General features: G+C 42.3%; 1 protein-coding gene across 2 annotated transcripts in view; it reads left to right on the top strand.

The window, feature by feature from the left end:
• C2H1orf141 (chromosome 2 C1orf141 homolog) overlaps positions 1-10,092 on the top strand; it is a 49,748-nt gene extending 39,656 nt beyond the window's left edge. For both annotated transcript variants that reach the window (XM_059254600.1, XM_059254599.1), the window contains 4 exons: positions 5,774-5,843; positions 6,921-7,110; positions 8,579-8,665; positions 9,470-10,092. In XM_059254600.1, the coding sequence (XP_059110583.1) occupies positions 5,774-5,843; positions 6,921-7,110; positions 8,579-8,665; positions 9,470-10,069 (947 nt within the window). In that variant the 3' untranslated portion in view covers positions 10,070-10,092. The remainder of the gene's footprint in view (positions 1-5,773; positions 5,844-6,920; positions 7,111-8,578; positions 8,666-9,469) is intronic.
• The last annotated feature ends 3,923 nt before the right edge of the window (positions 10,093-14,015 follow it).

Here is a 14,015-nt window from a genome sequence, read left to right as displayed (position 1 = left end):
TCTGCATGTGTAAAAGCTGAAGGACAACATGAGGGACTTGATTTTCTTCTTTTATCCACCGAGTTCTGGGTATCAAACTTGGGTCACCAGACTTGGCAGCAAGTGCGTTTACCTTTGGAGCCATCTCACACACCCCAAGCTTCTTATCTGTCATTACACAAACCACAATAGAGACCTTGTTTCTTTGTCTTAAATGGCTCAGCAGAACCCCAGTGGCACAGCACGGCCACAAAACAAAGCCTACCATGCTGTGGATATCGCTCTGTATAAATAAAATGCTGATTGGCCAGTAGACAGCAAGAAGTATAGGTGGGATAAGCAGAGCGGAGAATTCTGGGAAGTGGAAGGCTGAGGCAGGGAGATGCGGCCAGCTGCCGCCATGAGTACCAACATGTAAGATACTGGTAAGCCATGAGCCACATGGCAAGGTATAGACTTATAGAAATGGGTTAATTTAAGATAGAAGAACTAGATAACAAGAAGCCTGCCACGGCCATACAGTTTGTAAGCAATATAAGTCTCTGTGTGTTTACTTGGTTGGGTCTGAGTGACTGTGGGACTGGTGGGAGAGAGAGATTTGTCCTGACCATGGGCCAGGCAGGACCAGGAAAACTCAAGCTACACTACCATACAACGGACATATAGCCTAAATGCCCAACAGAAGCAAAACAGCTCAGAAAACCAAGCCATTCACCAAAATGGCTCAGAGAGAACTTCTAGAGCTCAATGGAGACCCAAAAGTGAAGATGAAGTCCAAGGTACAAAGATCAGGGAGAAACTTATTAAAGGTCAAACTTCCTCAAGTCTAAAACAAAGTCCAGTTGTTCAGATGCTGGTTGAAGGTGGAATGTAAGGAAAAAAAGCTCCCTGAAGAAAATCATCCTAGCAGCTACATGGGATCCTTTGATCTCTCCTACCGTCTGTGATTAACTTGCCACCAAACATGCAGAAAAAGAATATTTGGGAAGTACCACTTACTCTTCATGGGTTCCAAAAATGGGGGATGAGAGTGGGGGAGTTGGATCTGGGAAGTGCTGGAGGAGGGGTGAGTAGGACCAAAACATGTTTTATGACAATTTCAAAGATCTAATACAAAAATACTTTTTTAATCGAAGTTAAGGGACTGGAGAGATGGCTCAGTAGTTAGTTAATACCACTGGCTACTCTTCCAAAGGACCCAGGTTCAATTCTCAGCATCCATATGGCAGCTCACCACCATCTGTCAGTCCCAGGGATCCCATGCCCTCTTCTGGCCTTTGCAGGCACCACTCATGAACACAGTGCATGGACATACATGTAGGCAAAATACCCATAAACAAGAAATAAATATTTTTTAAAGTTAAAAAGGGAACAAAAAAACCAATACTACACCAGTCTAAGATACTGAAAATGTAATTGTCAGAATAACTGAGAAAAGAACTTGTACCAATACAACAAATACTAATAAAATTTAATTTAAAATTAAAAATATTAGTTTTTGGAGTGTGTGGTGTGAATATGTGTGTGTTTGCATGGTGTGCTCTGTGCGTGTGTGTATGTGTGTGTGTGTATGTGTGCGTGTGTATGTGTACACATTTGGTAGCCTGAAACTGATGTCAGGAGCATTCCTCAATCACTGTCCACCTCATAAGCAAGCCCCCAGTTACATGCTTTCTTTATAAGAGTTGCCTTGGTCATGGTGTCTTCTCACAGCAATAGAACAAACAGTAAGATGGAAGTTGGTACCAGGAGTGCCATATTGGTGTGCAAGCCTGAACATACTACTGTTCTTTGAAGGAATGTGGAAAACTTTGAGACTTTGGACTAGAAAAGTGGTTGAATTCTTTAAGCAGAGCCTAGTGGGCCATCCTAGTAGGAGCAAGAGAGAAAATAGTGCTGAGAGATATATGAACTACGACAGTCCAGCTCAAGAGGTTTCTACGGGGAATAATATTAGAGATCATTCTTGTGACATTTGACAAAGAATGTGGCTGCTTTTTGCCTTTGTCTAAAAAAATTTCTGAAGGCTAAATTGAAGAGTTTTGGATGAATGACATCAACAGAAGATTTTAAGAGAGCAAATATATTGATTGTGTTATGTGGTTATTAGTGATCACTCATGTAGATCTACAACAAAAAGGAGCAAGCTGGGCGAAAAGAAATAAAAATATACAGTCTGAGGAGAGGGAAAAAAAACACACACACACACACACAGGAAATGTAATGCTGGAGCCGGGTCCTGTGCTCAAGATTAAAAGTTTAAAGAAAGGCCTGATTCAGAATAGAATAAAGGGAGTGGTACCTAATAGGTTTTCTGTAATGCAATAATAGGTTTCTCTGCTGACGCAGTAAGCCAGATGAAGCCAAAAAACAAAAGAACAGGTATATTTGAGTGATGCAACTCCTAGGTGAGCCCTCTGGCCCCAGAGATTGGGCCCAGAGAAATCACAGAGCTGAACTAAAGCAGGGAGCATATATATTCTGTAGGAGAGGGAGTGATGACGTGTCCTCCACAAGCTGGGTTTGTGCCCAAGTGTGATCAAAAACTGACTGCTTTAGGTGGGGTCTTGGGCTACTGGCAGCTTCATGGGAGAAGCTGCCTCAGCCTTCAAGAATGCAGAACTGGGCTTTTTAGCACCTTTTCTTTGTTGGAGACTCTCTGAGAGGGCGGGGTTTGGAGAGAGAGGAATGGGGCTTTCTGGATCAAACAGGAGTGAGCTGGGTGTTCCAGCCTACAGAATTCTCAGGGCAAAACACCATCCGCAGTTGTGAAAAGAATAAACCGAAAGGATTTCTTTGGCCTAGAAATTATCAATAAGCCCAAGTTTATGCAAATATAAATCCTGGGGGCTGGGTGGGGTGTCTCAGGTTCTAGCCCCAGCAAGCAAAAGAACTTGGCAGCGTCAGCCAAGTGGTTCTGGCTTGAACGTCAAGGGGATAGGTATTGGTGAAATTATTAAGGCCCCTCCACGTAGTTAAAAGGAAAGTTTATTAGTGGAGCAACTTACAAATGAAGGGATAGGTAGGTCGCAGGGTCTGGGGAAGGTGTATCGAAGTCCAGCGGTGTTCTCTGGAGCTCTGCTCCATCAACCTCCACCATCCAGGGTCCAGGAACAGAGAGAGAGCCGCATGTCTCAATCTCGGGTCTTCAGGGCCCTCTCTTGGCCCCGCCTTGTAGGCGTGATAGTTACCGAAGCCTCAATGGGGGTTGGAACTTCCAGACCAAAGCTGGAATGGCTACCCACTACAATAGGGGCTATGGAATCTTCCACCACTGTTAAAGAAAGCCACCAAGGCTAGGAATTTAACAGAGCAGTTCCTGATGGAAGCCCAGAAAGGCCATTGCATGGAGCTGTGTAGGTGAAGCCTGGATTGCACTGGAGACCCCGAGATGTTGGAGATGCCAGAGCCATGGGATGTCTGCTTAGGAAAGCTGCAGACTGGATGTGGAACCAGCCCAAAAGAAAGAAGTGTGGTGCAGTCAACAAAGCTGAAAGGAGTTGGAGATCAGGCATGGAGATGCAGAATTTGGAGTTTGTCCTGCTGAGTTTCAATCTTGCTGGCCCAGTATTTCCTCACTATGCTCCCTTTCTTCCTTTTTGGAATGGTAACATATATTCCATATTATTATATGTTGGAAGTATGTGAGCTGCTTTTTAATTTTAATTTTACAAGGGGTTACAGTTAAGAGACTGCCTTGAGTTTCAGAAGAGACTTTGGATTTTTAAGCAGTCTTGAGGCTGAAAGATTATGGAGACTTTTAAATTGGACTGAATGCATTTTGCATTATGATATAGCTACAAGCCTATGGAGGCCAGGGAGTGGAATATGATGGTTTGATTGGGAATGGCACCAATGAGCTAATATATTTGCATGCTTAGTGTTATTCATTAAGCGGTGCTGTTTACCATTGGAGAAAAGCCACGAGGTACAACAAAACCCACTATATGAGTTTAATTAAGGGGAGGGAATAAGAAAGATGTGCATAGGCCTATGGAATGACTATGCAGGAAGAGGGGGGAGGAATAAGTGGAACCCACTTTTATAGGTCCCCCCTCCCCAGCAGTGCACATATAGGCTTACATAGCTACGCCACACATGCGCATAGATTATGTGATCACGCAGTGCACAGATTACATAGGATGCAAGGCCCTGGGATGACTAAGCATCTTGCCAGGGCATACATGCGTGGCCATGTAGTTTGGGGAGTGGCTAGGAATTCTAACACTTAGTATTATGCCCAGATCACGGGGACCCCCCAAAAGACTACCACAGGGACTGAATCCCATGTAAAAGCAAAGAGCCTTTATTTCAAGCTTGGAGCTTGGACTCTCTGTCCAATGCAGAGGTGATGGCAGAGAGCCCCAAGCCCGGGCAGGGTGGGGTTTTTATTATAGCAGAGGTTGGGGTGAGGGGATTTCCAGGGTTCAGGACCCTGATTGGCTGACATTTGTCTAGGGGTATAGGGAATGTTTGGAATGTCAGGTATTTACCCTTAGATGCAGGCCTTCCTTAGGTGAGGTCAGCTCATAGCTTCTCCTGAATCCAGGTGTTGCCTGCCAGTAAGTCTGTCACAGAAGCTGCTTGGGCCTCTAAGCCTGCCGTGGCAGTTGTGTGGTCAAGTTGTTTTGCCCCCCACCCACCCACTTAGTCCCCAGTTGACAAACTGTTTGGAAAAGATTAGGAGGTATGTCTTTGTTGGTGTTGGTGTATCACTGGGGATGGGGTTGAGGATTCAAAAGCCTACACCAGTACCAGTGTCTCTGCCTGCTGCCTTCCAATCAGGATGTAAAGCTCTCAGGCACAGCTCCAACACTATGCCTGTCTGCTTCCTGCCTTCATCATGGACTAACCCTCTGAAACTGTAAGCAAGCCCCTCACCTCCGCCCAATTACATGCTTTCTTCTATGAGTTGTCTTGGTCATAGTGTCTCTTCACAGCAATAGAACAGTGACTGAGACAGTATGTGTCTGGAATCATTTAAAAAGGCAATAAAATTCTGGAGTGGCCACTGGCTGTACCTGGAAGAATTCAGCCTTGAAGATTTCCTCATATCAGGTGGTAAGATCTATTTGCTATCTGCTAAGTGACTTCTCTCCATACCAACAGGTTTGAATATCCCAGGCTTCCTATTGGTCATGTGACTTGATATAGTAGAAATATTTAAAATATGCTTTTTCTGGGGTGGAAATACAGCTCACTTAGTAAAGCATTTGCCTAGCTTGCATGAAGCCCTGGGTTTCCCTGCACTGCATAAAACCAGGTATGCTAGTACATGTCTATGATTCTAGCATATGGGGCAGTAGAGGAAAAACAATCAGAAGTTCAAAGCCATCCCCAACTACATAGGGAATTCAGATCTAGCCTTGGCCACATGAGACTTTGTATCAAAAAACATTAAAAAAAAATCTTTTCTCCATAAAAACTCTCTAAGGCTACTTTTATATTTCCACTGTTGTAGCTGAACACTGAAGTCTTTATCTTTTCTCCTATCTTATTCACTCAAGAAGTATGGATGGCAAAACGGCTCAGTGGTGAGAGCACTTACTGATTTGATTTTGATTGCCAGCCCTTACATCAGACAACTCACAAATACCTGTAACTTCAGCTCCAAGGGGATCTGACACTTCTGGCCTCCATGGTCACTCACATGACATACACCACAACAAGCTACTACAGATTTTCCACTACACCAGATGTTTTCTACGTTATTTTAAACTATAAGGTATTTCATACAGACATTTTCCAGGTAGCATAAACTTAACGTATCTTTTATGAAAATCTGTGATTTCAGGTCAAAATGAAAAGAGAGCTAAGAAGTTCATGTATTCTACAGACCACTCAGCAGATTCTATGGAAAAAGGGTAATTTATTTTTAAAATGTTAATATTTAATACTGTTCAGTGATGGCTCTAGTAGAATAAGGTCTGCCTTGTGTAATACGGAAAAATGATCTTTTTCCTGGCTTATTACTAACATTTACTCCTCCATCAAAGGAGAAGTCCCAGGCCAGACAGTTAATGGGCAGTCCATCTGGACCTGAGCACAGTCAAGTGAAGACAGAGAATATAGCTATGTTTTTGCAGTAGGCCCAGACAGAGAGGTGAAAAAGTGGTTTTATTTTTTGTATAACATCTAGATTATTCTCATCAGCATCTCTGCATAATGGAGCAAAAATCCTACTTACAACTTTGGAGCAATGATGGATGGGCTCTTTGGGCTTAACTTGCCCTTCTGTTCTTACAAGACAGTATCTGTGGAGTATGCATGAGTGAGGACCCTGATGAACTTTGGGAAAAGGAAATCAAGGTACCGGACCAGGGTTAGAGCCAGATCTCTCCTGCTGCTGATTATATGTGGCTTATGAGCTCATGGTCAGTTCTCTACACAGTTGGTCAGGGTCCACTCTGAGGACTCACAGAGAGGACAGGTTTTCTGAGGCTCTGTCATCTCCTCCATCCTTGCCCTCTAGGAATGAGGCTATCTACCTCCTCTTTGCCAAATTTGCGCTACGGGTTACCTCCAAAGCCTACAATGACAAGCCCACCTCCCGTGTAAATCAAAGGAATCTGGAGACGAAAACTCTTTCACTCTTTGTGCCTGTGCACACTGTTCACCCTCTTAACCAAACTGTTAGAAAGCCCCAGAAAAGGCTGTGTCAGATGTCTCTCTTCCCATAGTGCTCCACTCAGCCTCCACAGCAGGCTCCCCACTCAAAGTCTACAGGTACCCAGGCAACTGTTTGGCTTCCTCCCAGTGCTTCTCCCACAAACCAGGCAGGGAGGGATGGCCTTATCAAGTTGATTAATGTCTACTGGATCAGTGGGGATATTGGCAGTAACTTCTAGAGAGAGAGAGAGAGAGAGAGAGAGAGAGAGAGAGAGAGATGATTAGCTGAAATTGCCCCTATAATCTGATTCCTAAACTATGTTCATTTTCAGGAGAAAGGATCATCCACTGGTAACGGATTCTGTTACAAAAGAAAATGAGCCAACCAGAGATAACCAAGCAAGAACACTTTGTCCAGTAAAACAGAGCACCTTATTCCCCTTGATCTTTGAGGATGTACTGGATAATCCTACAATCAAGATAATTGACCTTGGTCCAACAGAGACAGTGCTTTATTCTATGGTAATATCTGCTACTGTTCTGTAAAAATGAGCACCACAGGCCTCTGGGAAGTCTAAAAAGACGATGTGACTTCAATGTGACTTGAAGTCTATCTTGTTAGGAATCATCCAAATACAGCCCAGTCTGCTTTGTTGATTTCTGCTACAGTCACAGGTCATAATTAACAACTTTGATGCTGGAGAGCAGGGACACTTTCTAAGACCTCTATAGCTTCTGCAGTCCTAAATAGACTAGTTCTCCCCAGCCCCCAGTCCCTAGCTTTTCATGGCAACTCCTTCTAAACTGAAGATGCATATAGGTGATCTGATTGGCAGAGTCCCGTTCCCTAATTCCAGGAAGGCTGGTGAAAATAGTTCCTATATCTGACAATGCATGGGCTTATAGCAGTGGTTCTCAACCTGTGGGTTGTGACTCCTTTGGGGTCGCATATCAGATATTCTGCATATCAGATATTTACATTACAATTCATAACAGTAGCAAAATTACAGTTATAAAGTAGCAACAAAATAGTTTTATGGTCAGGGGTCACTACAAAATGAGGGATTATAATAAAGGGTTGCAGCATTTGGAAGGTTGAGAACCACTGGCTTATAGTATGCGAATTACCTACAGCGTTGGATAAACCAAAACTAATGCAAAGGCCACTATTGTGGCTAAGTTGGTAATATGTTTATCACCAAAGGATAGTAAAACTGGTTCTCTGGTCACCTTTTTGGGAATCTCAGCCATTGGGATATATTTCTTGCTAAGAACATTTGTATACCATCAATCTAATTTCTGATTTCGTCCTGGGAAAGACCACCCCTGGCTTGCTGTCCAGGGCTCAGTCAGCCTCATTGCCCTTGGTTCCTGCTCTGCTTCTGTCTTAATTTATTCTACCTAGAGACCTCCCAGGTCACTGTAGCTAGTACAAGACAGTGACTTGCTCAATGTTTAGGGGACCTCAAGCTGAGGAACCAGCTGTGGCTCTACTCATTCAGCTGAATGGAGCTCTAGGCCCATGACAGAGCAAATGTCAGAGTTTAATATGGAAGAGAGAGGCTCTGCTTCAGTTGAGGTCCCCTTCCAGGCCATCTCCCAGTCCAGACAGCCTGTAATGGTCCCTAACCAATCCTTTGTGCCAGCTTCCATCACCACCATTCTTTCTCTCTGCCTATCTCTGGCCCCTCCCTGGCTTCTTTCTTGTCCTAAGTCTTCTTCATCTAAGAAATCAGTGAGCATGGATCCCTTCCCCAGTGGCCAGGTAAAGTGGCAGAATGCCCATCCCAAGTATGGCTTCTGATGTGATTTGAATGTCTCTGTTGCCCCAGATCCATAAGCTGGGGCTTAAGATCTAGGGTAATAGTCACAAGAGGAGAGACTTTTATGAGGGGACTGCGCCAGCTCTCAGGAATGGGTCAGTACTCTTACAAAGGACTCCAGGAAACTGACTGGGCTGTTTTTGCCTTTATATCTTCTCCTGTACAAGGACAGTGAGACAGTGTTAGCTCTCCAGGACAGAGAAGACACCACATCAATTCCATCTTCGAGTCTGGACTCTCTGGCCTTCAAAGCTGTGAGAAATAAATCTCTATTATTTATTTTTTTAATGTAGAAATTATTGACTTAAGATTTGCAAACCACATACTGGTAATTTGCATATTTTACTAGTTTCCATGGAAATAGTTTTTTTTTTCCTAGAGAAAGGATTAGGGATTGTGAAAATTAACTATGCCAATGTGGGGGTAGTAATTAAAAAAAAAACTTTTATAGATTTTGCTATTACTATAATAAAGCATGTTCTATTTTTATATCTATATTATTTTGGCTATTTTATTCAAATATATATTAAACACCTTTACCAAGTATTCTAGTAAGTCCTAAGGTACAATTGTAAACATCCCAATAATAGACATAATTCAAATTTAAAATTAGAATAGCCATATGTGGTCATTTGGGCTTATATTCACTTATGTCTTTAGATCTTTGACTTAATCCATTTTAGGGGGTATGTTCCTTTTCTTTCTAGAGCACAGACTTTAAAGAAACACCCACACAGTGTTCTTTCTTACTAACTCTCTTCTCTCAATTCACAATGCCCCAAAATTTTAAGTACTTACTTCTGCATACCTCACCTTATTTCAGAAAGGATTTAAGAAGGCCAAGGCTTCAAATTTTGAGAAGGCAGTATGTCATAGAAAAGCACCTGTTTTTATGTACTTGAATGTTATTTTTGTTGATATCATGTACCTCTCTATATAGTCATTTAAGATATTTTACAAATTTATTTTCATGCTTAAAATACATATATAGCTTTGCCTCAATAGACTTATGACTCGGTGTTTTTGTTTGTTTGTTTGTTTGTTTGTTTGCTATACAGGAAGAAAGCCACACAAATCCAATAATTTTCTATGATGCAGCCTATATAGAAATGTTGATCATGATAAAAAGGTTCACTCCCTACGTAATCATATATACAAGGAAGAATATTGTTCTAGAAAAAAACTGTGACACGGCCAAAGCCTTATTTAATGATGAGCCCAGTACTGTTTCTGAACCTCAAAGAACTAAGCCTGTATCACAGCACAAAGACTTGTCCTTCTTCTCTACTGAACAGGTGCAAAAGAGTATAAAGGAGAGACGAAAGAGGAAACATGATAATCTGGCTTCTGAAAAAAGACCTCCGAACACACTTTATAATTTATCCCGAACTTTTTCTAGCTTAACCAAAAGATTTGCAGGTTACTTTGATAAAGATGCTACTCAAGAAAAGAGTGCTAAGACGGATGGATTTGAAAGAATATTTACCAAAGCAAAACCACCACCCAAACGCAAATTCACTACTTTACCTCTTAGGTATGACTCAAAGCCTCTGAAAAATATACTTGAAATACGTAAACTAAACAACATAACCCCACTAGATAACCTGCTAACCTGGAAAGTAAATGACCTAAAGAATCAGTTATGCAGCAAGACTTAAAAACAAGAAGAACCAAGTTCCAAGATCATAGAAGAAATTCTTGACTGATTACTCATGTACTGTTGGATGAAGTACACAATCAGCAGTGGTCTGTTCAAGATCAGTAAACCTTGTTAGCTAACATAAGGATGGAATTAGGGAATTATCAACAAGAGAGATTAATTTATAACAGTTTTGGTTGTCAGCCTAGTGGTTGAGCCATCTCTCTAGCCCATTCATGGCTTATCTCAATTATACATATTAGACATCTCTGTTGGCTACAGGACATTCTCATTCAGTACCAACTATGGCATAGATTGATGAGAAAGCTGCTGTCAGAAGCCAAAAACCATCAACAAACAAATGATTGAATGTCAAGACAGATATACCATTAATTTACTGACTGTGCAGTCAATAGTAGATCAGTGTTTTAGAGACTCATGGGGAAACAGTGCCATGTAAGCAATGCATGTGATTAAAAAGGCTTCATAAAACCTGTCAGAACTATTTGGAACTTCATTACTGAGTTGTGGAATAACTTAAATGAGTAAGGTCCATAAATGAGTTAATTGTGGTAGTAGATTCTATCAACTGTTGAGTATTCTAAAATACATTGTTTCAAATTACTCTTTCTTGTTGACTCAAACAGTATAAAGACAGAACTCTTCTTGAATTCAAATTACTCCCAAGTTCATTTGGAATACCTTTCCTTTTGGGTCCCACATATTTTTTTTTCACTTAAATACAGTCTTTGAAGGCAAGTGGCTAGGCTTTTAGCCTACAACACATTTCTAGAATGCACAAAACCCTTGGTTTAATTCTCATCTTGAAAAAAAAAAAAGCTGGTAGTGATAAATTCCAAGGTTATCCCACAAAAGACTGTTTAACTTATAATTTTATCACAAAGAATTTAATGTGAAAATAAGTAATGATTTATTATTTTCAATAATTAAAAGGAAAGAGTAGGTAAGAGAAGGGTCTTCCAGGGTTGACTGGAACTTGAGGACAAGCAGGTTGGATCAGAAGCATCCAATTAAGAGACACTGGAGGCCAGTGGTTCAGCTGCAGACTAGGCAGGGCAGGAACCTCGGGACCACCTGTGGAGGTGGCTCTACCACAGCATCCAAGAAGACACTCAGGTCACCTTTCTCACACCCCAAACCCCCGGTCTCTTCTCACTGTCTCCATTATGCCCATTTTCTTTGTTTTCCAGTTTGCTATAAAGCAGAATACTTTCCCCCCAACTCCCACGCTAGGTCAGAAGAGAAAGCAGAGTCTCTGGAAGGACCAACAAGAAAATCAAGAAATGTGGCTGGGTGGTGGCGGTGCACGCCTTTAATCCCAGCACTCGGGAGGCAGAGCCAGGGGGATCTCTGTGAGTTCGAGGCCAGCCTGGGCTACAGAGTGAGATCCAGGACAGGCTCCAAAACTATACAGAGAAACCCTGTCTTGAAAAAAAAACAGAAAAAAAAAGAAAAAAGAAAAAGAAAATCAAGAAATGGAGCATATAACCAATAAGAGCACAAGGGACAGTGATACTATTCCCATACTCAGCATAGGAAAAAGAAGTGTGGGCCTTAGGGCAGATAGGAATGACCGTGTGAAAGTACCTAAGTCTCAGTTCACTGTATTCCCACTGAAGGTGGGGTTTAAGACAAGATTATTTCCAGATTAACTAAAGCAATGCCTAGTATTTTGAGCATTGTAGCATTCAATAAAATTCTCTTTCTGCCCCACTTCCCCTTAAGCTTGCTCATGTTATAACTTTTTTTTTCTAAGTTAAATGCTAAACCTAACTATAGTATTCAGACTTTAGGCTAAAGCACTGGGTGGGGGAGTGGGGAGGGAGTAGCTAGTTCTTTTTGGTAGTTCCTATGGGTGTTTGTGGCTTTATCCTGTAGGAAGAGAGTAAACACTGGCTATGTAACTCAGTCCTAGAGTTCTTATCTAGCATGAATGAGGCCCAGGTTCACTATCAGTACTAGGGGGGAGGGGAAGCCTGGCATCAGTTAAAAACCATATCAGTTTTCTGTTGCTGGGAAAAAATACCATGACCACCTTACTTAAATTTCTAGCGCTGTGATAAACACATGTCCAAAAGCAACTAAGGGAACAATGGGTAGATTTCAGCTTATGGTTGTAGTCCACCATGAAGGACGTCAAGGCAGGAACTCAAGCAGGAACCGGGAGACAGGAACTGAAGCAGAGACCATGGAGGACCACAGCTTGTTCCTAATGGCTTGTTCAGTCTTCTTTACACAACCCAGGACCATCTGCCAAGGAATTCACCATGGGCTGGACCCTCCCACATCAATCATTAATCAAGAAAACTGCCTCCACAGATTTGCCTAAGGGAGGCATTTTCTCAACTGAAGCTCCTTTTGCCCAGTGACCCTGGCTTGTGTAGGGTTGACAAACATGTCTGACCAGGACAATGACCAAGAACAAGTTATGGGAAAGTTTATTTGGGCTCCAGAGAGAAAAGAGTCTGTCATGGTAGGAAGCTATGACAGCAAGTGGCAGGCTTGGAAGCAGGAACAGGAAGCTGAGAACTCCAGTCTTTAGCCACCACAAGCCTGAAGCTGACAGAGAAAACTAGAAACACGCAAGGCTTTTTACTGTCAAAGCCTATCTCCAGTGACATATTTCCTCCAACAAGGCCACAGCTCCTAAGCCTTCTCAATCAGAGATGCTGACTTGGGACCAAGTGTTCAAATGTCCAAGACTAAGGGAGACCCTTCTCAGTCAAATCACTATATATCAGAGCTCAAAAACTGTTGCAGAGTATTTGTTTACACTGTAAAGAGATGTCTCTGCCTAAAATGCCTTCTGATTGGTTTAATAAAGAGCTAAGTGGCCAATAGCCAGGCAGGAAACAGGCTGGACTTCCAGGCAGAGATAGAGAAACTGGGATGAGGAATCTAGCAGCACCATTTCCCTAACAGACTCGGAGCAAGTTGGGTGCGCCATACTAAGAAGAGGTAACCGAGCCATGTGACAGAACGTAGATTAAAAAAGATATGGAGCCGGGCAGTGGTGGCGCACGCCTTTAATCCCAGCACTCGAGAGGCAGAGCCAGGCGGATCTCTGTGAGTTCGAGGCCAGCCTGGGCTACCAAGTGAGTCCCAGGAAAGGCGCAAAGTTACACAGAGAAACCCTGTCTCGAAAAACCAAAAAAAATAAAAAATAAAAAAGATATGGGTTATTAAGTTATAAGGGCTAGTTGGGAAAAAGCCTATTTTTATTTGCGAGCTAATTAAATTTGTGAGCTAATAAAGATAATTCAACAAGAAAGCTTGCTATAAAACAAACAAAACGCAAACATACATTTGCTGGAGGACTCAGTTAAAGCAGCTTCCTAGCTGAGGGAGCTGGGTACTGAGAAGGTGGAACTTCAACTCTGCACCATTTTCTTCTGCTTTCATTTGACATCTATCATCGTTTAAATCAACAGCCGCAGGGGGTGTCCGGCAACACAATCAAAGTCGGACTTGGCTTTTATTCTCATTCTAAGATCTGAGCATGGCCTTCAAGGGCAGCCTGCATTGAAGGTGATGGTATAGCCCCTGCTGGTGACCCAGCCAGCTGGTGCTGTGATCCGTGAATCACTCCCATGGGAAGTTGCATTCATTTCTATAGAAACAATCCTCATCTCATGGTGTCCCAGGAGGACTTCAAGGGAACAAAAAAATTTCCTTCAGATACCTCATCAGCGGACTTATTTGCTTATTTCTTTTCTTTATTTGAAATGTATTATTATTTTATTAGTATGGTGTGTGTACATGGATGTGTGTGTGTGTGTGTGTGTGTGTGTGTGGTATGTATATCCCATGGAGCATGTGTAGAGATCAGAGGACAACTTCATGAAGTCAGTTAGCTCTTTCCACTTTAACATGCATTCTGGGGGCAGACTCAGGTAAGCAGGCTTGTGTGACTAGTCCTTTTACCTGCTTGACCATCTCACCAG

The sequence above is a fragment of the Peromyscus eremicus genome, chromosome 2, assembly GCF_949786415.1.
Source record: "Peromyscus eremicus chromosome 2, PerEre_H2_v1, whole genome shotgun sequence".
Taxonomy (NCBI): domain Eukaryota; kingdom Metazoa; phylum Chordata; class Mammalia; order Rodentia; family Cricetidae; genus Peromyscus; species Peromyscus eremicus.
The sequence above is the reverse complement of the archived record's forward strand: the minus strand, read 5'-3'. Positions and strand labels throughout refer to the sequence as shown.